Source organism: Balaenoptera physalus (assembly GCF_965194825.1).
Source record: "Balaenoptera physalus genome assembly, chromosome: 14".
NCBI classification, from domain to species: domain Eukaryota; kingdom Metazoa; phylum Chordata; class Mammalia; order Artiodactyla; family Balaenopteridae; genus Balaenoptera; species Balaenoptera physalus.
The window spans coordinates 18498305-18523761 of NC_138893.1; the positions used below are offsets into that span (position 1 = coordinate 18498305).

The following is a 25457-nucleotide window of genomic DNA, read 5'->3' on the forward strand; positions in this document are numbered from 1 at the left end:
AGTAAAACTGACTTCTGTCAGGATGTGCCTCCACTGAGAAGTCCACGGACGTGTAAACACCAATTGGTTTGGATGTGGAAGTGGCCACAGGATGTATCCAGACCTCCGGGGTGACCTTATACAAGAGCAAACTAAGCTCTTTCAGTGGTTGTGTCTCTTGCTCAGTGTCATGCAGCTTGTCAATAGGATAGACTGACCTGCCCTCAGCCCTCCTCACTAACTGCTCCTCCTCTCCCATCCACACATGCTGCTCCTCGAAGATCGTGTTTTTCCTACCACCAGCATTGGCATCTCAAAACAAAGCATGTGTAAGATGGTGAAAACTGCAGGAATTTTCTTCTCTGTCTTCTTCCCTGTCAGAGAACTCTAGGAAAGCTTAGAGCTGAGTTTCCTTTGTAATGTTTCTATTGTAAAGTGCCGCATTGGAGTAATTAGGGTTTGGGTCATAGGTGCCAAAGGTCTGATCCTTCTGTTGTCACCGTATCCGTGTGTGTGTGCGTGTCTGTGTGTGTGTGTGGCACTTATAATGGAGGCCTGAGCTGCTGTGATGCAGTTGTGAACATGCCTGGTAAACTAAATTATCCTGCATATTGTAACAATTTTTAGGTGGGAAGAGTGAAAATGGTGTGCACCTCTGAAAACTCCCACTCCAAGGGTTTAGAATAATTTAAACTCTAGGATGAAGGTACTTTTCAGAACAGATTTGCCCTAGTCTGTGCTGGGGCTCCGAGCAACTCTGGGTTTAGGATCTCCTTAAATCAGGCTCCAGAGGCCCCGTCAGGCAGGGCTAACTGTCCATCACTGCAGGAGTTGATTTCCCTGTGTGTAGCCATTCGAGTCCCAGTTTATTGTCAAGAAGGTCTAGAACCTGTACTTTGGGTGGGCCTTGAGCTTTCGTATTTAGCCCCGGGCCCCAGAAACTGTCAGCACGAAGTTCAGATTTGTTGGGTCAGGCAGGGCAAAGGCAGGCTCTGAGCTGGCTCCTGTCTCAGGGCTCTCTCTCACCTTTTGATTAGAATCCTAATTCCTATCTCGTCAGCTCTTCGAGGACTTTAAGATATTTTACAAATATATTTTATCCAGCATTTTAAATTGTTCTCAATGGGAGGATTCCTTTAAATAATCTAGTATTATTCCCAGAAATTGGTGTTATGAGAGTATCTACAGATTTGTAGTTTAGTGAAAATAAATTGAATTTTCTGTATAGCTTTTGACCCGTAAGGAGTCAGTGTGGTCTTCGCAACTCTTAGGTCCATTTTGGTAGATCATAGTAGCTGTAAAGGAATTCTGAATTTCATCAGGCTCAGCTTTCCCCCCCATCCCCAGTCTCACTCCTGGGTAGAAGATCCACGTGGTTCATCATCCAGACTGGGATACTTTTGAGAGTGGAAGGGGTGCCATTAATAATACTGCCTGGACAGCAAGTGCTAAGTGGACATTTTGCAGGCACACAAGTAGTAAGGTGACCCTGCCACCGGATCAAACAAAGCAGTTTCTGATCTAATTCTCTCTCGTTTAGATATTTATTAAACCCTGGCCAGCAGGGTTACCGTAACCCTGAGGTTGTCTAGCTTTCTGTCTTTGGAGGTCTTCTCACCAATATCTTGTCTGAAAGGTTTGCTCTGCACCGATACAGACCCATCACAGAGGGAGGGATCTCTTGCCCTCAGTCTGCTGGAGGTGCTGGAAATACGGCGCAGCCAGGGCCGCAACCAGGGCTGTTCGGGACAAAGCCTTGTGTGGCCTCCTTAAGGACCCCAGCTGTAGACTCACTCCGTGGGGGTTTCTCGTGCTCAGCCTGTGGATGGAGGTGGCTGGGGCATGTCTAAGAGATTTCAGCTAATCCACAGGCCTTATATACCCTTAGTTTCACGTATTCGTGTACGAATGAGCAAGCCTCAGCTATCGGAGGGCTGAGGACCTTGCAGGAGCTGCCTCTGGAGTGTGGCCTTCTTACAGGCCACAGGGGCGCCACCAGCCACCCTGAGGTGCAGGTGCCCCAAGCACTGAACCCTTAACTGGCTCACGTACCCTGTTACAGTCCCTTGGCACATGTATGTCAACATCGATGACAGATTCAGTAGCAAGGGACACCTATGAAAGTGTTTGATGGCCCCGCCCATGGAAACAAGTGCCACTCTCCACCCAGGAGTAGCCGCCCCAGGCTGTTAAGGCCCAGGTTCCTTCCCTCCTTTGAATGTCTGCCCTGTTTAAAGCCAGCTGGTATTGTGAGCCAAGGGCAGTGAATACTAAATTGTGTCCTTGTTGAAATTTCTATCCTGTTCAAACGTGATTTATCAAAATTATATGACTTGAAATTAAAGGCGATAATTATGTAAAACTAAGTAGTATTCTGTTAGAAATATAGTTGATAAGGTAAATGAAACCATGGTTGTTTTTATTTTTGGTCTGTAAGCCTAATGATTGCTTTTCAAGCACTTTTTTTTTATTTTTTAAAAAATGTAGTTAAGGATACCTTACAAGGACAATAACATGTTTTAGATTTAAATCAGAAATTCCAGTGACGTCTGCCTGCCTCCACCCCTCGTTGGAACCGCATCGTGTTGCTTATCTTTTGCTCTTCGGTCACTGGCTCAAAGGGTCTCAGAGCTGAGAAGCCTCCTCCTGATAACTGTATAGGAAGGAATTACGTAAGGCAGCAGGTGCTTAGAAAGATAATTGCTCTTGACAAGCAGGATACCCATTCTGAAACCTTTCTATCAGGATCCAAAGAGACGGCACTCAGTATTGGTTTGAATTTTACCCCCACCCCCTCCCCCGATTATTACTGATAGTTGTGTAAAATGGTCCAGAGGAAGGGGGTTAATTTCCATTTTGCAGTGAAGGGAATTGAGGCTTATAGATCAAGTGTGTCCGTGACTTCCCCTTAATGAGGGCATCTGTCCCCCTGACTCCGAGTTCATGTTAGCTTGTTTCAGAGTGAGGACCTGTGTTATCTAATAATATGCAAAAACAGAACTGGCAGGAGTACATAATACTTTTTCCTACCAATATGGAGTTTTAAAACTTTGCACCATATAAATTTAGCAAATTTGGTTTCTTGCTTTAAGTGTCATTTTATACAAATTCCCTTGTTTGCTTATTGACTCTCTTCCTTAGAGAAATGAAGTTGTGGGATTTTTTTCACATCTGTGAATTAAGTGAGTAAAAATATTTTAAAGAAAATTATTAATTAGTGGAGTTGCTTGTTCTTGACTGAACCAAACAAAATTTTTATAGAAAAAGCAATCTGGGCTAAGGTTATCAAATAACTGAAACATATTGTGATTATTGTAAGTCTGGTGGTACATAGAGGTGGAACTTTCTGTGCCTCTCTTTTAGGTACCAGTTGCTCAGAGAGTATGTAGGGAAATACAGGATATCCCCCTAGTGTGGTCCTTCGGGGTGCTTGCTTTCATTCAGACTCACTGTCTAAGCGTATTATTTCTTCTCAGTGTCTTTGCTTCCCTGGGTTTCCCTCTACTTTCTAGTGTAGCCTAGCAATGATGAGGGTGTGAGTTCTGGGGCCAGGCTCCCTGGATTCTGTTATGGACTGAATGTTCATGCCCCAACCCATCCCACCCCACCCCCATTCCTGCGTTGAAGTCCTCACCTCAAATGTGATGCTGTTTAGTGGGGCCTTTGGGACATAATCAGGTTTAGATGAGGTCAAGAGGGCAGAGCCCCCATGATGGGATTAGCATCCTAATAAGAAGAGGAGGAGAGACCAAGACTCTGTGAGCCAGGAAGAAAATCTGCCCCAGTTCCAGTCTCCAGAACTTTGAGATCTGAATTCCTGTTGTTTAAGCCACCCAGTCAAAGACAGATTTGGATCTCAGCTCTGCCACTGGTTAGGTAAGTAAACCTGGGCAAATTTCTTCATCTCTGTTCCTCACTTTCCTCACTAGTAAAAAGGGCTATTAAATGAGTTATTTCCTGTAAACACATGCATGCACGTTCACACGCAAATGTACACACACAGATACTCACACACACATTCACACATGCGTGCACATGAGCACACACGCACAATCAGTATTAGTTGTCCTCCCCTTCCTGGGATTCTTAGGGGATGAGGTGTGTTTTCAGGCTTTGGGAGTGCTTGAAACTCCAGATTGGCCACCCAGGGAGCTGGGAGGATGTGAAGGTCTTTTTCCTCCTTCGTGGCTCTGGGGGGTTCCACTACAAGCCTTGCCCAGGAGACAGCAGAGGGAGGAGAATGCAGGAGCTGTGCCCTGTGGTGGGATTCTCAAGTGAGAGGTAGGAGGGGAGAAATGGGGGCTCATGTTCAGGGGGCAAGTAACCGCGGCAGATTCAATCGTTCTTAGCTTGGGTTTTCCATCAGTATTACTGAAATGCTGACTTAGTACTGGGCTGTGTCCATTTCTCTTTTCTGAATGGAGACAAATATGAGAATTAGGTGTAATAGCAGCTCTTAGAAGTTAAGTGTGGCTGCGTGTTTGGCTGGTGCTTTATCTGCAAGGAGAGCAGTTTGTTTGGGTCTTTAAAGCCCGGGGTCCCCTTTAACCATGTACTTTCTTATTATCTTCTCTGTGCTTTGTGTCACCCACATTCCACATGCGTTGCTGGTGGGTCCTGGTGGCAGGGAAGATGGCGGAGGGAAGGATTTAGGCTTTGGTGGTGAAATGAACCTTGATGATGGACATGAGAAGAATCTAAGCGCACAGACAGAAGCTTCTGTTTCCTGCTTTGAAATACTATTTTCCTGAAAGGTGAACTAGTTTCTAGCTTTGAGTGTAAAGTATAAGAACACTTAAAAAACCTGGAAATACCCTTTCTGAACTGTTGGAACTTTGTAGAATGTTTTGTGGTAACTCTTTCCCCGAGTATTCTGGTAGCCTACTCTTGGGGCAGTTTTTTACCCCACTGCCTGCCACTGAATAATGGTTTTCTTATGAAATTTCTACCAAATAAGTTGTAGATTACAGACTCCAGGTTTCTCTTTTAATAGAATTTCTAATTTCTTTCTTGAAAATGCAAGCTTTTTCACTTGTTTATTAATTACCATAATGTCGACTGAAGAAAAATGCACAGCCTACAAGTTGCAAGTTAAGTTTTATTTGGGGACCTTACTGAGAACTAGAGCCTGGGAAACAGCCTCTCAGATACTCTGAGGAACTGTCCAAAGAGGTAAGGCAGGAGCCGGGGCATATAGGAGTTTTTGCTGGAAAAACAAAACAAAACAAAACACATGTAGTCAAACATGAAAATATTACTGCTAATCACAAAAAACAGACATCTCAAGTTAATGATTATAGTGCTTTCCTGTGTATGGGAAGATGCCAGAGTCTGGGCTCATGAGAATCATTCCTTTGATGTGCTCCTCAGCTGTCTGGGCCAGTGTCCTGTTTTTCTCCACCTCGAGTCCCCTGAGGTGCACCGCTGGGGGCAGTTGCAGTGGCTCATGGCCACATTCATTGTTGACTGGACTGGCTAGCAACATTTTCTGTCCACAATAAGAAAGGCTATTCATAATCCTTTGTTTATTTTTGTAATAGTCTCAGAAGTTGGGTTCAGTGTGGCCAGTGTTGTTTTTTCCCAGTAGGTTTTCTAGTGCCTGGTTTCTTTATGAAACTCAGGTTTACAAGGTTCACTTGGAAATTGCATCATGCTTCTTTTTTTTTTTTTTTTAACATTTAAGTGTTTTCTTCATATGGTGTATGGAATTTTAAGATCCATTTAGTATAGTTATCAAGACATTAAAAATGTAGTCAATGCTGTTGGGTGGCTTAGTGAACAGTTTTCATTGAAATGAAGAGTCCCTAAGGGTCAGAAATTTGAGAAGAAAGTGGGCTCCACCCAATGGGCTCCATGACTTTGTCATCGGTGTGACCTTGTCATCGGTGTGACCTTGTCATTGATATGGCCTCGTTGGGGAGAAAAGTGCATGTGAGATACAGACACTTTTATTGAAACCTACTTTCAGAAATTTAATGTCAGAACATGTTTTTAATTGAATTATTTTTAAAAGATTCAAATGATCTCCTTTATTTGCTTATTGGCAATAGAACTTTTTATTTTCTCTTTAGTGGTTGCTTTAGTGTTTATAGCAGTTGTCTTTTTTTCTGATAAACTTTGGTTTTCTTTAAGTTTTTATTGAAATATAGTTGATTTACAATGTTGTGTTAGTTTCAGCTGTACAGCAAAATGATTCAGTTATACATATATATACATTTTTAGGTTCTTTTCCCTTTTAGGTTATTATAAGGTATTGAGTATAGTTCCCTGTGCTGTACAGTAGGACCTTGTTGTTTATCTATTTTATATACAGTGGTGTATATCTGCTAATCCCAAACCCCTAATTTATCCCTCCCCCCCTTCCCCTTTGGTAACCATAAGTTTGTTTTTTATGTCTGTGAGTCTGTTTCTGTTTTGTAAGTTCATTTGTACCATTTTTTCAGATTCCACATATAAATGATATCATATGGTATTTGTCTTTCTCTGTCTGATTTACTTCACTTAGTATGATCATCTCCAGGTTCATCCATGTTGCTGAGAATATGTTTTAATTTACAATATAAATTCATTACTTAGAGTTTCTTATAAGAAGAAAGACTTCATCATTTTAAGTCACATGTAGATTATTAAATCAAGGTAAAATGAATTATAAGCCTTTCATTACAGGCCCAGCAAAAACCCTTAGGTTGCACTTAGCTTATATTTTATGACGTTGTTCCACAACTGGACTTCTGAATTATACTTCTGTGTGAAGGAGAAACACAGTACCTGGGTCTTTTCTGAAGAAATGAGCTTTGGGTGTGGGTCTTCCTTTCCTTCACTGCACGTACTGTCTGAATTACTATCAAGTCTTGTTTGTGTTTGTTTTTCCTGCCCCTCTGCTCCCAGATGTAAGCTCTGTGAGGCCTGCAGTCCCCTCTGCACCTCCCTCAGGCACCTCCCCTGTAACCCGAGTCTCTTCTTTACAATCATGGGTGCTGGTTGAAGGCACTGCTGGCCCAGGGCCGCGGGGCCCCAGCTGTGAGCACATAATGAATCACAGCAGCTTTGTGATGGAGAGGTTCCATATGCTAGTCTTTTTGTTGTTGTTGTTGTTTTTGCAAAAATATATCTTTTGCATAATCCATGAGATGGGTGGGGATTTGGACTGTTATTTGGGGGCAAGGGAAAGCCCCTTGGATAACTGGAGTCATGGTTGTATTTTAAAACTGAATTCTATAAAGTCGTTTGTGTCTTGACATGTGCTATTTTAGCCCAAAGAGGTCGCTCTGCAGATGCTGTCTGGTCTTTATCCTTTGAGATGAGTGAGGGTCTGAGAGTGCTGGGGTGAGCAGAGCAGGAGGATTGGTACTTCAGCCATTTATCATGACCCTGGGCTCATGGGTACCTGGGATTGCATTCCTAGAACCATCGGGTAATGGGGCATGTGGCTTCTTAAGGGAACAGTGAAGATTGTGATTGCAGCTGAGACTGAATTCTTAAGTGTTTAACAAAGTATTTTAGCCACAAGCACTCATTTCCCTATACAGACAGGTTCAGATGGACTCTGTCCCCTTGAAAGGAAGAAACAAACAGAAATGCATATAAACACTACCAAATGTAAAATAGCTAGCTAGTGGGAAGCAGAAGAATCTTTATGTGGGTTGTGAAATTCAAAGTCTGATTGCTTTTAATGGTTGAATTTTTCATGGAATTATTTATGTACAGAAGCAGGTAAGGAAAGGACTTTAGCAAATTTTTGTGATGGTTGGAAGAGGTCACTGGTCAGTGAGGCAGTAAGTGTGGACGTGGAGAAAGTTTCTAAATTTTAGTGTTATATTGAGAAGCAACTTTTTATTTATTAAAATCACATCAAAGAAATCCTAATGTTGGAAACTCCTCCCATGATTATCAGTTATTTTACTGACCCCTCATTTCTCTGAACAATGAAACATCAAACTAACCCTTACACGCAAATTTAGACATTGACAGAGAAAACAGAAAACCTTCATTAACTGAACAAATGACCAAATGTGATTTAACACACACATGAACCAGCCCCTCACATTTTGCACATATTAATTACATGTTGAGTTAAGTAAACCCAAAATTATTCCCAGTGGATCATGATTAATATCATATATGTTCCTTAGATTTTTCATACATTTAAATATTTTGGAAAAGTAGTCCTGAGACCCAAGTTGTTAGTCAAAACCATCTGTAATACAATGAAAGGAACGACCGTAACATGTCAAGTTCTGGTGTGTAAGCTCTAATCTTCTCAGGCATAGGTTACAAGTTCACAACTGAGTTTTTAAAATCCATTAATCCATTTATTACATGGGATTAGGAAATAAGTTTGTATTATGACATTGCTTGGCGTTTTTGTTGTGACTTAATAGTCAATATTCATAAATATTTCATGTGCCTTGAAAAGAAAGTGTATACTCTTTTATTAGAATACAAAGTTCAGTATGTAACTATAAGATGAAACTCTTTTCTGTTTATATATTCTAAATCCTTAGTTGTATTTTTCTTCTTGATCCGTTTTGACCAGAGTGGTTTATTAAAGTTACCCATTGTTAGTGTGTCTGTCTGTCTGTCTCTCCTTGTCAATATTTTGTAGTTTCTTTCTTATGAAGGTTGCACCTGTGTTTTGGGGGACATAAATTCATATCTATTATAATTTCATTAGGAATTGTAACTGTTAGCATTAAAAATGTCTTTTTTCATTGTTTTGTTGTTCACATAATGTTCCTGGCCTGAGTCTTAAGTTGTCAAGTATCAAGATCATAACCCTTGCATTTTTGATTTGCATGTGCTGGGCATAATTTCACTTCTCTTCATTTTTTAGCCTTTCTGAATTATTTAGTTGTAAATATACATATATTTATTTTTTGATACATTTTTAATTTTCAGTGATTAAACTTCCCCTACCTTAACCTGTGTGCCAATATATAGTTGCTCATGTATAATATAGTAAGGAAGGTATTTAACTGTATGTTTAGGTGAATTATTTTTAAAAGGAAATTTTTTCTCTAAAATCATAATTATAATGTTTGTTTATAGTGTTTGTAAATTCAATCTTTCTGTTCTGGGTTTCTTTCAAAGTCAGATGTACTTGTGTAAATTACACTGAAAAAAGTATGATTATCTGTGTGAAAGTTATTTTGGAGTAAGGAATTTTAAATTTCTGATATGTTCTCTACTTATGGAGCAATATGTATGCTTACATTCAAAGTAAAATTTTGCACTGTTGCTCTTTTGGAGCTTGTGTTAGAAAACAGTGGCAAATGTGATCCCAGAGTTAGGGTCCTAATCAAGGGAGACTCACTAAGCTCTATTTTATGAGTATAAATGTTTACCTAAGCTGGAAGGTGAAGTCCATTTGGGGCAATAAAGGACCATGGGCAATAAAGGACGTTTTGCAGTGCTGGTTTATGGAAAACATTCAACAGACAGTGGCTGTTTTACACAAAGTGCCATGCATTGTTTGAAACTATTTGGTCATTTATACACTATGCTTAACATAAACACTATCTGGGATGTGCCAGTCTTTTCTTCTTCCTCATTTATCCCACAGCCTAGATTTTGTCACCTGCCAAAGTCAAGTAAATCTTTTTTTAAGTAAGTCTACTTTTTTCTTTTTTTTTTTGGCCACACCATGTGGCATGTGGGATCTTAGTTCCCCAACCAGGGATCAAACCCACATTCTCTGCAGGAGAAGTGCGGAGTCTTAACCACTGGACCACCAGGGAAGTCCCCAAGTAAATCTTATCTAAATAGTTGAGATAAGCCCTGAGTCATACCAGTGTGGTCCAGTCAACACATCTCTCCAAAAACAGAAGTGAAATACAGTATCGCTAGATCAGAAGGTCTACAGTGGCAGTCATGTTTACATTTAAAGATTTTATTCCAGAAGCATAGTCTTGATATTCGTCTTCTTCCCCTGCCCATAAAAGCAGGTGTCATACTGACTTAGGCAAAAACACTTGCTGACAGTTTAACTTATGCAGCTTTTGTCAGTGAGGCCCACTGACTTAGTCACTTAGGTTGTTAACCTTGTAGAAGCAGGTGTGTTTGAGATGCACCAGTGGTGGATTGGGTGTCAGATTAATTTTTCCAACAGGAAAGCCTTTCTTTACGTAGCCTAAGTACAAAATCTATAGAATTCTGGCATTTTATTGTCTGCCACCTGGTTAAGCTGCCTGAAAAGAGAAGATTGTATAAATGAATATGATTCCTAAATTACAGGATGTTATAAAACTACAATTTTCTTCCTTTCCAGGGCATACAGCATTTTAATTGCTTGGTAATAAAGTGTAAACTCTTCAAGGACAAGAAGCATGTCTGTCAGGGCTGAGAGGAGTGTCTGGTCCAGACTTAGGACTCTAAGAATATTTGTTCAATGAATGGATGAAAATGTTTTCAAGAAGATACTCTGTTTTCTTCATAGATGAATACAAATGTTTTGTATTGTTTAGGTAATCCAGAATTGCTTCAAGTATTATTCAAGAGCTTGTGTGTTTCCCAAACCTTAACCCAATGTGTCTTCTGGCTAGTTTCCCGCTGAAGGGTGTGCCTGTGCACCTGTGACCAGGAGCTCAAGCGTGTTTGGTGCTGGGATGTGTAAGGAACGCAAATGTAGTGTTTCCTGTCATCTTATTGTTGTCGGACCCAAGTCCATGTGTCAAACAAACCAAACAAACCGAAACATTGGAGTTTGAGCAGAGAAAGTTTCGTTACAGGGTCAAGCAAGGAGAATGTGTGGCTTGTGCTCAAAAATCTCTGATGTTTTGGGGGGAAGAGTTTCTATAGGCAAAATCTGGGGGGAGGGCTGCCGGGTGTGTGATCCTCCTCTGATTGGTTGGTGGGGAGATAACCGGGTGGGGCTCCAGGAATCTCCATCATCAGCCTTGTGGTTCCAACCAGTCTGGGGTCCCTGTGCTTGTACTCAGCCTGAAGTCACCATCCTCCACCGGGTGGGCCCCCAGTCCCTGTAGAAGAGCTCAGAGATCTGTGTGTGTCAGATTGTTAAGTACCTCCCTTGAGGAGGAATTGCGACCCTGCCCCGTCGCTGCACCAGCTGCACTCCTGTTTCCCAACTGCCTTTCCTTTGTGCTCTCACTTTCATTAGTAACTCAGGGAAGGTCTCGGAGGCTGAAGCCTTTCTCCTACAAACAAGAAACGGGGGACACGGAAAGGCTTTTGTACCGGGGAGGGCCCCGCAGGGTCCTGCTTGGTTTCACTTTCAAGTGTGAAATATTCAGATGAAGATGGCCCCAGGTGCCTTCCTCTCTCTGAAAAATGCTAGTTTTAATAAATTGTTGGATTTGTTCAGTTAAGCCAAGCAAAGCCAACACAATTTTAAAAGTTGCTTGACTGCATCTTTAGGAAAGTTTTGTTAAGTCATACATTTGGACAGTTTTTAGAGTAACTCCTGGGTGACCAGATTCTCAGGCAGATGTCAGCCCATCGTCTTTCCGTATAAAGGGACGCTGCGTGTGACCCTTGGCTCCACTGCCATCATGTGGTACAGCGGCATGCCCGCAGCCGACGTTTCTGTGCTTTACTGAGTTTCAAGTAAAAATTTAGAGATAACAGTTCTAGGCCTTTCTACCAAACTGGTGTTTTTTCTTTCTCTTTTCTTTTTATATCCCCTGGCAGGACAGTTAAAGACAGTGCTAGAAACTCCTGAGTGAGTAAACACTGACCATTTTCATCCCCCAAAGATTGCAGATGGGAAGCGGAAGAGGAGACCTCTCCCCCCAAGAAACAGCTTTCTCTTACCCTGTAGGACTCAGTGCCAGATTCCCTCATCATCACATGGGCCGTTACGCTCGTGGTACTGTGTGAGCGGCACTGATACCCGTGCTGGTATTTGCCTTTTGCTGTCTTGGGTGTTGCTGCCTCTGTGGATTTATGGAACCGATAATGCAAATACGTGGCTTCTAGTGACTCTTTCTTTTTTTTTTAATAAGAAATTCACGTTCTTTTGTTTATTTATTTATGACTGTGTTGAGTCTTCGTTTCTGTGCGAGGGCTTTCTCTAGTTGCGGCAAGTGGGGACCACTCTTCATCGCGGTGCGCGGGCCTCTCACCATCGCGGCCTCTCTTGTTGCGGAGCACAGGCTCCAGACGCGCAGGCTCAGTAATTGTGGCTCACGGGCCCAGCTGCTCCGCGGCATGTGGGACCTTCCCAGACCAGGGCTTGAACCCGTGTCCCCTGCATTGGCAGGCAGATTCTCAACCACTGTGCCACCAGGGAAGCCCTAGTGACTCTTTCTTAAGCTTGGCTGTTATGTCTTCTCTCCGAAGGTTCAGTAATGACTTTTGGTTTTTGCACTGTAATCTTTTCAGTTTTCTACTATATGTGGAACACTCTGGCGTAAGCTGATAATACCTAAGACACATCCTTGCTATCACACTCTTCAAAATCTCCTTGGAGGGACAGAACACATACTCACATACAAAAGAGGGAATGTCTGAAATGTATCAGGTGACTTGTATTAAAGGGTAGAATCAAGAGTCTGGGAAGGTCAGGATGAGCTATGGAAGTTAGGGAGTGTTTCAGAGATTACTTAGGCTGGAGCTTTAAAACACTGTTTTCTTAGAGACAGCAGTTTGTCCACATTATCTACACTTTTCAGCTTCTCCTCAGTTCTAGGTGATCATGGGAAACTACTCTAGCCAGAGAGACATAAGGAGACATCTGCTATGAATAGGCATTACACATGCCTTCTTTTTGCTTCCTTTCTTCCTTCCTCGTTTTACCTGGAATGTGAGAGTGATCCGTGGAGCCATGGCTGCCATTTTTCCACTTGAGGAAAAGACCATTAAAAAAATGTTGGCTCTAACCTGTTTGTAGTCACGGAATCAGTATCAACCTATCTCAATTTTGTTTGTCATTATTTACTCAGACATCCTTTTTACAGCTGAAAGCAATTTTTAACCAGTACAGATATATTTAACACTTTTGCCATATGGTCAAGTGACTAGTTGTCAAGAATTGATTCATATTTTAAATATCTCATCACTACATTAAACAAATGGCTGACATCACTCTCTATATTAGCCTAAAATGAGCCAAACTTTTAAGCTGGTGGGGGGGAGGAGAAGGAGGGGAAGGACTAACTTATAAACAAACATGAATGAATGATATTTCTCCTCATCTAGTCCCTGTGTCTTTCATTTCTCACGTGTGAAGCCAATTAAGGCAAAATTATGTGGTAAAGTAGTAGCAGTGTTGCTTTCCATTGAGATTTCCTGTGGATGGTTAAAAAATGACATTTCATGGATTAGGACTTTTTGAGGAATTGCTTAGGACCACGTGATATTTATAAAAATATTCTTTGGCACGTAACATTGCATGAGATAAAATATGAGAAACCTCAGTATATTTACAAGTAACATTTCATGTAGGGAAAACTTGGGGAAATAATACTATGTTTTAAAATAGTAAAGTCAGAGATTAATCATATCTTTTATGAGTTTTGACTTGAGCATGAATGATTTTATTGTGTTTCTTTTCCTTGTTCTGAAAATGAAACCTTGTGTTAAGTGGACAACTAGCATTTCCTCCATAGTTTCCCGTCGATCTCTCGGTGTATTTCCCAAGGAATATAGAAATACTGGATTATTAGCTAATGAATTCCAAAGTTAGAGAACTTTGGATTCACTCTAAGAGTCTCCTTAAGGGCTAGACTCTGCACGAATATAAAGATTTGTAATCTAAAAGTGATAATTCCATGTGTGAAGATGCTATCTTTATTTTAGTTTTATGTATTTTGTTACATTATTTTTAACCATATTACCTCTAGTGAAAATCATTTGTTAATCCCTTTTAATTAGCTTTTGAAATTTAGTCATAGTTGGGCTATGGTTTGCTACTTTGAAACATTAAACAGTTTGTGGTATGTTTGTCTTATATGGTCTAAAGAGTAAAAAGTATTTGATTGCAAATCTTAATTCTTAGATTTAAACTTGAGACCTAATTTTTTTGGAGATTGAGATAGTGGAATATTATTAGGCTAGAAGTATTATATTCTAGTTGATATGATATTTTTTGGTGAATCTGGACTCACTTCCCAGCTCCAGACAGAAATGCTAAATTATCTTGGTGAGGTTTCTTATCCATCCTGTGTTTCAGTATCGAATTTGGCTTTCTTAATTCTTTCTTGGGATTTTGCCAGAGTCAACTAGAAAATGTGTCATGTACTTTAAGCTTTGAGGAAAAAAGCATTGTGAAATGCCACAATTATCAAAGTAAGTCTAACCACTTTTTAATTATCCACTCTGTGATTTTTCTCCCAGGAATCTTTAATCCCACAACAGCTTCAGTGACTACTTTTGATCAGAGCAAATTCACCTCATTTCTGGCTAATTTTTGCACAACTAATGCAAAATGCTTTTGGTTAACCTACACCTAAATTAAGTAATAAAACACACCAATTCCAAAATTCAATACGTTTCCCAGGCCAAAAAATGCATTTAAGAACATATTTCCAGTTTTTAATTATCCATTCCACTTCTTCCTTGTATAAGCAGGGCAGTTTGTATATTAAAGATGGATTTTTAGGGATGCATCTGTGCCAATCTCAATACCATGATCAAAGAATTATCCTTCGATTATAACAATTTAAAGAGTTGCAACAGGAAATGCACCTGCTGTTTCCATATTAGTCTACCAGTTTAGTGATTAGATTTAACCTTTGCCAAATGTCTTTACATAAATTGGCAGATATGTGCATTTATTGGCGTAAAACCAGGATGTGGCAGTAACATGAGTGATTTGCCTATTTTTCTGGTATTAAGCAGATTTTTCAAATTCATTCAGGTGAGTCATGAAAGAGACAGACTCACAGTTTCTCTGTGACCATTGGGCCCTCTTCCTGGGATTTTGTATTTGTGGAGCGTGTGAAAGCTTTGACACTTGACACCCGACCCATTGAAATGCCAGCTCGGCCTGGGGGGGGCGCCCGACAGGAGGTTGCCATGAAGGCAGAGCCCCCATCCTCTGCCTGCCGGGTATGAACTGCACTCTGTGGACGGTCACTATTGTTTGAGGTGGTTGGAGCTTTTCACAGCTGGCTTATGGCAATTTATATTCTTTCTTTTGTCTTTTTTGCGCAGCTGTGGTGAACTTGGACAATTCTGTGGTTGACCTGGAGACCCTTCAAGCTCTCTATGAGAATGTGAGTAACAGGGAAATTTTATGTGTGAGGATGTAACAACATATACGTCCAGGCTCGTTGCTTCCATGTCCTCTGAGGAAATTTGTTACGGGGGCACTGAATTTACATAACTATGGGTTTGTAAAAATAATTTCTAGGAAAATATTGAATAAATGTGTGGTCTCATAGTTTTAAAAATTGTGATTCAAACCATGCTGTACATGAGGTCTTTCAGATTCCCTCTTTTGAAATATAATCAATACTTAGGCGGAGGCTAATTTGAGAGGAGTATAGTGTGATGCACTGATGCATTTAATCTTCACATGGAAACTATCAGTAGCTGCTATTATTACCCATTTTACAGATGAGGAAACTTGGCATGGAGAGTCCACACATCCTGCCCAAGGTCACAGAGGCTGTGTTGGTGCTGAGCCTGGGATTTAATTCATTCTGACTCTGTTTCTCTGTCTGCCGGAGTTTCATTCACTGAGTGGCAGGGCATTGTGTCTTTCTTCTAGTAGCACTTTCTCTTAAGAAGTTGGCAGGGAAGGGGAGTGAGGAGAATGACCAGGGCATGGTACTCTCAGAAGTTCAGTCCGGGCAGGGCTGCATGAAATGGCTGTAGCTGGGGCACAGCATTAAATGACATTGATTCACGTAGTGAGAAAGAGATTCTCTTTTCAGTGTGCTGGATTGTATCTGGGAGAAAGTCTCCGTGTGCCCCTATTTTTTTCATTTTGTTTCTGTTCTTGCCTGTGGTCTGGCTGGTATTTAAACCTCTGTGCTCTCTGGGGCCTGGTCTTGGTTGGTCCTGGGCTTTTCTGTGCCCAGTCAAGTAATTTCTGGCTCTGGAGACATGTGTGGTGGGCAGGAGTCAGACCCCCGGCCCTGACCACCCCCTTGAGGAGAATGTGTTCCACCTGCTTGTCCGTTCTTGGATTTGGTACTTCTAAAGCGTGCGTCCGTGCGGTGTCCCTTTGAGGCCGGGATTCCTCCTGGCGTGTCACCCAGTCTGTGGGTGATGTAGCGCTGGCGCCTGGTCCCCATCGTGGGTGCAGACACGTGACTTGATCACGAGGTGGAAAGGGAGGGCATGAGTGTTTTGTTACCTGGTAGTCAATACATGATGGAAACTGGAAAAAATGGTACCATTTGGAGGTACAGAGAACTTTCATTTCCCTCGAGTGTTTCCTGTCAGCCCTTTCTCAACCAAGAGCCAGGTGGAAGAAAGGAGGAAACACCAGGGAGAGTAATGCCTTCAACAGGTCTTAACGGTGTGACGTCGGTGTGCGTGTAAATGTGTATCTCGTGCACACATTCCATATACTATGTACATGCGTTTATGTAGATACATAATATACATGTCTGTATATTATATGAAGACACATGAACGTTTTATTTTAAGCTGGTATATCCATGTGCAGAAACATATACAGAAAAAATAGAGAACATTGGGGACAGCTATATTTATGAGGGAAGTTTATTTTGCAGTGATTTAGAGTATTTTATTTGGGAGTTTTTAGCCTTTCAAAGTAAATCACTTTCACAAAATATAAATTTCTGACTCTGGACAAACCAGATAGCTACCCAGAATTTCTTACTGTCATACCCCGTGAAAGGAGAACCAGTACCGTACGGCACTGGTTACACTTGTGGTTTTCTTTATATTGTTGATGTCTTTAAATTTGATGGTTCAGACTTCCACTGTGTCAGGAAAACAATCACTTTTTGGTGGGAGTGGTTCACGGTGATACTAGTTTCGGTACGAATGGGCTGGATTGTTTTGATCACCATCTTCAGTAGAGGAACTTAAAGCACCCATTACGAATAACAGGTAATTGTATATGCCTTGTATACAGACAGAACCCATGCTAATTCCTGAGTAACATCCATTAAAATACAGGCCCAAAGAAGGCAGAACTATTTCTTTTGTCCATGACAACGTCCCCAGCGCTTAGATTTAGGTAGTATTGGGCACTTAGGAAGTATTCAGTAAACATTAAATGAATATATATATGAATTGATGAGTGGAATCTGATGGTAGGCTTGGTTCTAAGACCTCTTTGGACTTTCTGTTATATGGTTTTCAAATACTTTTTGCCTCTTCAGACTGATTGATAGGATCATGAGTAAGGTTCCTTATTGAACATGTTTGTTCTATTTTTACTTCTTTGTGATAACAGGACTACATGTGCAAAGTAATGAGTGATTCTTTTTAGGAGGGTGTAGTAGCTTACTGTAACCTGCTCTACACAAAAAGTGGTGAGAAGCGGAATGTTTGAAACTTTGAAAAGGGTAAATGAGAGTTTAAAATTTTTACATATTTTTAGAATTCTGGGTCATTAAGGATAGACTCCCAGGGACCTATTGGCATATAAGGGTCTTCAGTTTTCTAGAGATGAAGACTGAGACATATCTGTTACATTCTGACTGACAGACAACAGTGGTGGATGAAGGCTTCTCCAGTTAGGTGATGAATGTGCTTCTAGCAAACCAAGGAGCTCCCCCTAAATTAAAAGAAAATTGAGATACATATTCCCCAGTAGTAAAAAAATGCATTTGTTCAAATCCCTTCATTCCAGTTGTTTAAGTTCCTTAAAAAGCCATGATCATTTAAAAATCAAGGTATCTGATTTTTAGAATAGTAATAATTTAATGTTTATTATACACCAAGCACTGATCTAAGTGCCTTATATTTAATCCTCCAAGTGCCTTACCCCCAACTTAGGAGGAAGAGGTACTATTGTTAGAAAAGTGGGAACTGACCCAGAGAGGTTGTCAGCTCAGCACTGGGGGTGACCCTGGTCCCCTCCTGATGACTGTGCTCTGAGGCACAGAATTTCCTGACTCTCAGGGAGACCTGGACAGGACCTTCCAGGAGGAGCATGTGAAAGACACACCATGTGATGGAGGGAACTCGGGTGAAAAGTCAGAGGAACATGGCCCAGGTTCCAGCACCACAAGCTCATGGATACCTCCAGTGACTTATTGATGCTTCCTTCCTCAGCTTCAATTTCCTCATTTTTAAATAGGGTTTCTAATAATTCATGAGGAGAACATCAACTTTTTGTCACCATCAAATGGATGTAAAAAGAAGTTTCTAGGGCATTCAACACTATTATTTTTTTAAATAAAAATAAATGTGGGCATAGAACTTAAAATATCTAAGATTGTCAAACAACAAATAACTGTCTCTAAGGCTGGTAGGATTGAAGGTACCAAAGGTTGTGCACCATGTAAATTAAATTAAAACTGGACCTTCCCCTCAAGGGTCTGAAGATTTTGCCGAACGAAGCAGAGTAAATACCCGTGTGTTTATAGGCAACATGAATTAACAGGGAATACATTTTTAAAACTTTTGTCAAATTTAGAATGATACCACTTTATTTACAATCATTATTTAAAAATTTGAATTTTTTTCTTTTGAAACAGTCTCAGAGGTACAATAAAGTTGCAGGTACACTATGAAGAACAATTCTTCTGTATCATTTGCAAATAAATTGTCAACATTATGCTTGATAGTCTGTTAATACTTTAGTGTGTATTTCCTACAATGTAGCACACACTTAACCACAATTCAACCAGCACCATCATGAAATTGACATTGATATACTGCTGTCCTCTAACCCTCAGATCCCAGTGCTTTGCTTGTTGTTCCAATAATGTCCTTTGTAGGTAGGACATCCTTGGAGTCTTGTTGTGCTTTATATCTTCTTTTCCTTGGGCACTTGCCTCTTTTTGATTTATATTATTGTTATGTGTGCATATGTCTTATCTTTCAACTTAACTATAAATTCCTTATCAGTAGGATTTTCATATTCCATGTTTAGCATTATGGCTTATATATAATATTCATCATAATTACTGATTAATTAAAGAATGACCTGAGACTTGTACTATGTTTGCTCTTGGTGTGATTTTATCAATGAAAGAGATTAAAATGGTGACTATCACTATTTCAAATGCTGTACTTTTTAGAAAGATCACTGTAAAAAGTAATGTTACTTTCTTTTTTTTCTTAAGGTGAAAGCAGGTTTATTTAGAGAGATATATATTCCAAAGACAGAATGTGGTCTGTCTCAGAAATTGAGAGTGGCCTCACATACACCTTTAAATAGAGTACAGTAGTCTATATATATATATATATATATATATATATATATATATATAAATTACATCAAGTTTGCTAATCATGTATTTAAAGTCTCTATCGTTACTGATTTTTTTTTTTAGCAGTGGGGAAGGCTTGTTAAAGTCTCACATTACAAATACGGATTCTTCAAGTCTACATTTAGTCAAATTTGGCTCTACATATTGTGAAATTTGACTATTTGACAAATAGAGATTTAGGATTCATATCTTCCTGTTGGATTGACAGCTTAATCATGATGATCCATTTTGTCTTCATCTCTAATGTTTATAGCCTTAAAGTGTCTGAGTAGTATAGCTATATCATCTTTCATTTTATACAAACGTGTGTTTCTGTAGTATAACATTTCTTCCCTTTTATGTTTTATTTGGGTTTAATCATTTTTGTTTCCTATTTAAAACATTACCATATATTAGCTTGTGTCTTTTCCATTTAACTTTTAATGATTGTTCCCTTAGAGATTAAAATCATTACTGATTTATCACAGTCTTACACAAATAATTCTTAACCACTTCATTAACAATACCAGAATATTTCACTTTTCTATTTCTACAGGAATGATAGAACCTAAGAATACTTTAGCACTACGTATTTCTTTCACCTTTGACTTTTATTGTCATACTGCTTCATTCTACATATATTTCAAATCCCCCCCCAATTTTTTTTAACATCTTTATTGGAGAATAATTGCTTTACAGTAATGTGTTAGTTTCTGCTTTATAACAAAGTGAATCAGCTATACATATATTTATATCCCCATATCTCCTACCTCTTGCGTCTCCCTCCCACCCTCCCTATCCCACCCCTCGAGGTGGTCACAAAGCACCAAGCTGATCTCCCTGTGCTTTGCGGCTGCTTCCCACTAGCTATCTATTTTACATTTGGCAGTATTTATAAGTCCATGCCACTCTCTCACTTTGTCCCAGCTTACCCTTCCCCCTCCCCGTATCCTCAAGTGCATTCTCTACGTCTGCATCCTTATTCCTGTCCTGCTTTTAGGTTCTTCAGAACCATTCTTTTTTTTTTTTTTTTTTTTTTTTTAGATTCCATATATATGTGTTAGCATATGGTATTTGTTTTTCTCTTTCTAATTTACCTCACTCTGTATGACAGTCTCTAGGTCCATCCACCTCACTATGAATAACTCAATTTCGTTTACTTTTATGGCTGAGTAATATTCCATTGAACATATGTGCCACATCTTCTTTATCCATTCATCTGTCGATGGGAACGTAGGTTGCTTCCATGTCCTGGCTATTGTAAATAGAGCTGTAGTGAACATTGTGGTACATGACTCTTTTGGAACTATGGTTTTCTCAGGGTATATGCCAGTAATGGTAATGCTGGGTCGTATGGTAGTTCTATTTTAAGATTTTAAGGAACCTCCATACTGCTCTTCATAGTGGCTGTATCAATTTATATTCCCACCAACAGTGCAAGAGGGTTCCCTTATCTCCACACTCTCTCCAGCATTTATTGTTTGTAGATTTTTTTGATGATGGCCATTCTGATTGGTGTGAGGTGATACCTCATTGTAGATTTGACTTGCATTTCTCTAATGATTAGTGATGTTGAGCTTTCTTTCATGTGTTTGTTGGCAATCTGTATATCTTCTTTGGAGAAATGTCTATTTAGGTCTTCTGCCCATTTTTGGATTGAGTTGTTTGTTTATTTGATATTGAGCTGCATGAGTTGCTTGTAAATTTTGGAGGTTAATCCTTTGTCAGTTGCTTCGTTTATAAATATTTTCTCCCATTCTGAGGGTTGCCTTTGCGTCTTCTTTGTGGTCTCCTTTGCTGTGCAAAAGCTTTTAAGTTTCATTAGGTCCCATTTATTTATTTTTGTTTTTATTTCCATTTCTCTAGGAGGTGGGTCAAAAAGGATCTTGCTGTGATTTACGTCATGGAATGTTCTGCCTATCTTTTCCTCTAAGAGTTTTATAGTGTCTGGCCTTACATTTAGGTCTTTAATCCATTTTGAGTTTATATCTGTGTATGGTGTTAGGGAGTGTTTTTTTTTTCAACTTTATCATTATTTTATTTTATTTAACATCTTTATAGGAGTATAATTGCTTTACAATGGTGTGTTAGTTTCTGCTTTATAACAAAGTGAATCAGTTATACATATACCTATGTTCCCATATCTCTTCCCTCTTGCATCTCCCTCCCTCCCTATCCCACCCCTCTAGGTGGTCACAAAACACCAAGCTGATCTCCCTGTGCTATGCGGTTGTTTCCCACTAGCTATCTATTTTACATTTGGTAGTGGATATATGTCCATGCCACTCTCTCACTTTGTCACAGCTTACCCTTCCCCCTCCCCATATCCTCAAGTCCATTCTCTAGTAGATCTGTGTCTTTATTCCCGTCTTGCCACTAGGTTCTTCATGACCTTTTTTTTTTTTTCCTTAGATTCCATATATATGTGTTAGCATACGGTATTTGTTTTTCTCTTTCTGACTTACTTCACTCTGTATGACAGACTCAAAATCCATCCACCTCACTACAAATAACTCCATTTCGTTTCTTTTTATGGCTGAGTAATATTCCATTGTATATATGTGCCACATCTTCTTTATCCATTCATCCGATGATGGACGCTTAGGTTACTTCCAAGTCCTGGCTGTTGTAAATAGAGCTGCAATGAACATTTTGGTACATGACTCTTTTTGAATTATGGTTTTCTCAGGGTATATGCCCAGTAGTGGGATTGCTGGGTCGTATGGTAGTTCTATTTTTAATTTTTTAAGGAACCTCCATACTGTTCTCCTAGGGAGTGTTCTAATTTCATTCTTTTACATGTAGCTGTCCAGTTTTCCAAGCACCGTATATTGAAGAGGCTGTCTTTTCTCCATTGTATATTCTTGCCTCCTTTATCACAAATAAGGTGACCATATGTGCATGGGTTTATCTCTGGGCTTTCTATCCTGTTCTATTGATGTATATTTCTGTTTTTGTGCCAGTACCATATAGTCTTTATTACTGTAGCTTTGTAGTAGAGTGTGAAGTCAGGGACCCTGATTCCTCCAGCTCCGTTTTTCTTTCTTAAGATTGCTTTGGCTATTCGGGGTCTTTTGTGATTCTATACAAGTTGTGAAATTTTTTGTTCTAGTTCTGTGAAAAATGCCATTGGTAGTTTGATAGGGATTGCATTGAATCTGTAGATGATTGCTTTGAGTAGTAGAGTCATTTTCACAATGTTGATTCTTCCAATCCAAGAACATGGTATATCTCTCCATCTGTTTGTATCTTCTTTAATTTCTTTCATCAGTGTCTTATAGTTTTCTGCATATAGGTCTTTTGTCTCCTTAGGTAGATTTATTCCTAGGTATTTTCTTCTTTTTGTTGCAGTGGTAAATGGGAGTGTTTCCTTAATTTCTCTTTCAAATTTTTCATAATTATTGTATATGAATGCAAGAGATTTCTGTGCCTTAATTTTGTTTCCTGCTACTTTACCAAATTCTTTGATCAGCTCTAGTAGTTTTCTGGTAGCATCTTTAAGATTCTTTATGTATAGTATCATGTCATCTGTAAAGAGTGACAGCTTTACTTCTTCTTTTCCAATTTGGATTCCTTTTATTGCTTTTTCTTCTCTGATTGCTGTGGCTAAAACTTCCAAAACTATGTTGAATAATAGTGGTGACAGTGGACAACCTTGTCCTGTTCCTGATCTTAGTGGAAATGGTTTCAGTTTTTCACCATTGAGAACGATGTTGGCTGTGGGTTTGTCATATATGGCCTTTATTATGTTGAGGTAAGCTCCCTCTATGCCTACTTTCTGGAGGGTTTTTATCATAAATGGGTGTTGAATTTTGTCAAAAGCCTTTTCTGCATATGTTGAGATGATCATATGGTTTTTCTCTATCAATTTGTTAATATGGTTTATCACATTGATTGATTTGTTTATATTGAAGAATCCTTGCATTCGTGGAATAAACCCCACTTGATCATGGTGTATGATCCTTTCAATGTGCTGTTGGATTCTGTTTGCTAGTATTTTGTTGAGGATTTTTCATCTATGTTCTTCCGTGATATTGACCTGTAGTTTTCTTTCTTTGTGACATCTTTGTCTGGTTTTGGTATCAGGGTGATGGTGGCCTCGTAGAATGGGTCTGGGAGTGTTCCTCTCTCTGCTGTATTTTGGAAGAGTTTGAGAAGGATAGGTGTTAGCTCCTCTCTAAATGTTTGATAGAATTTGCCTGTGAAGCCATCTGTTCCTGGACTTCTGTTTGTTGGAAAATTTTTAATCACAGTCTCAATTTCAGTGCTTGTGATTGGTCTGTTTATATTTTCTATTTCTTCCTGGTTCAGTCTCAGAAGGTTGTGCTTTTCAAAGAATTTGTCCATTTTTTCCAGGTTGTCCACCTTGTTGGCATATAGTTGCTTGTAGTAATCTCTCATGATCCTTTGTATTTCTGCAGTGTCAGTTGTTACTTCTCCTTTTTCATTTCTAATTCTATTGATTTGAGTCTTCTCCCTTTTTTTCTTGATGAGTCTGACTAATTGTTTATCAATTTTGTTTATCTTCTCAAGGAACCAGCTTTTAGTTTTATTGATCTTTGTTATTGTTTCCTTAATTTCTTTTTCTTTTATTTCTTATCTGATCTTTATGATTTCTTTCCTTCTGTTAACTTTGGGGTTTTTTTGTTCTTCTTTCTCTAATTGCTTTAGGTGTAAAGTTAGGTTGTTTATTTGAGAGTTTTCTTGTTTCTTGAGGTAGTATTGTATTGTTATAAACTTCCCTCTTAGAACTGCTTTTGCTGCATCCCATAGGTTTTGGGTCATCGTGTTTTCATTGTCATTTGTTTTTAGTTATTTTTTGATTTCCTCTTTGTTTTTTCAGTGATCTCTTGGTTATTAAGTAGTATATTGTTTAGCCTCCATGTGTTTGTATTTTTTACAGATTATTTTCCTGTAATTAATATCTAGTCTGATAGCATTGTGGTCAGAAAAGATACTTGATATGATTTCAGTTTTCTTAAATTTACCAAGGCTTGATTTGTGACCCAAGATATGATCTATCCTGAAGAATGTTCCATGAGGACTTAGGAAGAAAGTGTATTCTGTTGTTTTTGGATGGAATGTCCTATAAATATCAATTAAGTCCATCTTGTTTAATGTATCATTTAAAGCTTGTGTTTCCTTATTTATTTTCATTTTGGATGGTCTGTCCATTGGTGAAATTGAGGTGTTAAAGTCACCTACTATGATTATGTTAGTGCTGATTTCTCCTTTTATGGCTGTTAGCATTTGCCTTATGTATTGAGGTGCTCCTATGTTGGGTGCATAAATATTTACAATTGTTATAAATTGTATATGTTTATAAAATTTATAAATATTGCTCCCTTGATCATTATGTAATGTCCTTCTTTGTCTCTTGTAATGGTGTTTATTTTAATGTCTATTTTTTCTGATATGAGAATTGCTACTCCAGCTCTCTTTTGATTTCCATTTGCATGGAATATCTTTTTCCATCCTCTTACTTTCAGTCTGTATGTGTCCGTAAGTCTGAAGTGGTTCTCTTTTAGACAGGATATATACTGGTCTTGTTTTTGTATCCATTCAGCCAGTCTCTTTTGGTTGGAGCATTTAATCCATTTACGTTTAAGGTAGTTATTGATATGTATATTCCTTTTACCATTTTCTTAATTGTTTTGGGTTTGTTATTGTAGGTCTTTTCCTTCTCTTGTGTTTCCTGCCTAGACAAGTTCCTTTAACATTTGTTGTAAAGCTGGTTTGGTGGTGCTGAATTCTCTTAACTTTTGTTTGTCTGTAAAGGTTTTAATTGTTCCATCAAATCTGAATGAGATCTTTGCTGGGTAATCTTGGTTGTAGGTTTTTCCCTTTCATCTCTTTAAATATGTCCTACCACTCCCTTCTGGCTTGCAGAGTTTCTGCTGAAGATCAGCTGTTAACCTTATGGGGATTCCCTTGTATGTTATTTGTTGTTTTTCCCTTCCTGTTTTTAATATTTTTTCTTTGTATTTAATTTTTGATAGTTTAGTATGTGTCTTGGCATGTTTCTCCTTGGATGTAACCTGTATGGGACTCTATGTGCTTTCTGGACTTGATTAACTATCTTCTTTTCCATATTAGGGAAGTTTTCAACTATAATCTCTTCAAGTATTTTCTCAGTCCCTTTCTATTTCTTTTCTTCTTCTGTGACCCCTATAATTC

At 39.2% G+C, this 25457-nt stretch overlaps 1 protein-coding gene across 3 annotated transcripts in view; it reads left to right on the forward strand.

The window, feature by feature from the left end:
• The window catches only part of FMN2 (formin 2), a 1374845-nt gene that overhangs the window by 1224865 nt on the left and 124523 nt on the right, over nt 1–25457 (forward strand). For all 3 annotated transcript variants that reach the window (XR_014253056.1, XM_082423440.1, XM_082423441.1), the window contains one exon: nt 15091–15152. Coding sequence is in view for 2 of the 3 variants with exons in the window: in XM_082423440.1 (XP_082279566.1) it covers nt 15091–15152 (62 nt within the window). In the remaining variant the exon portion in view is untranslated. The remainder of the gene's footprint in view (nt 1–15090; nt 15153–25457) is intronic.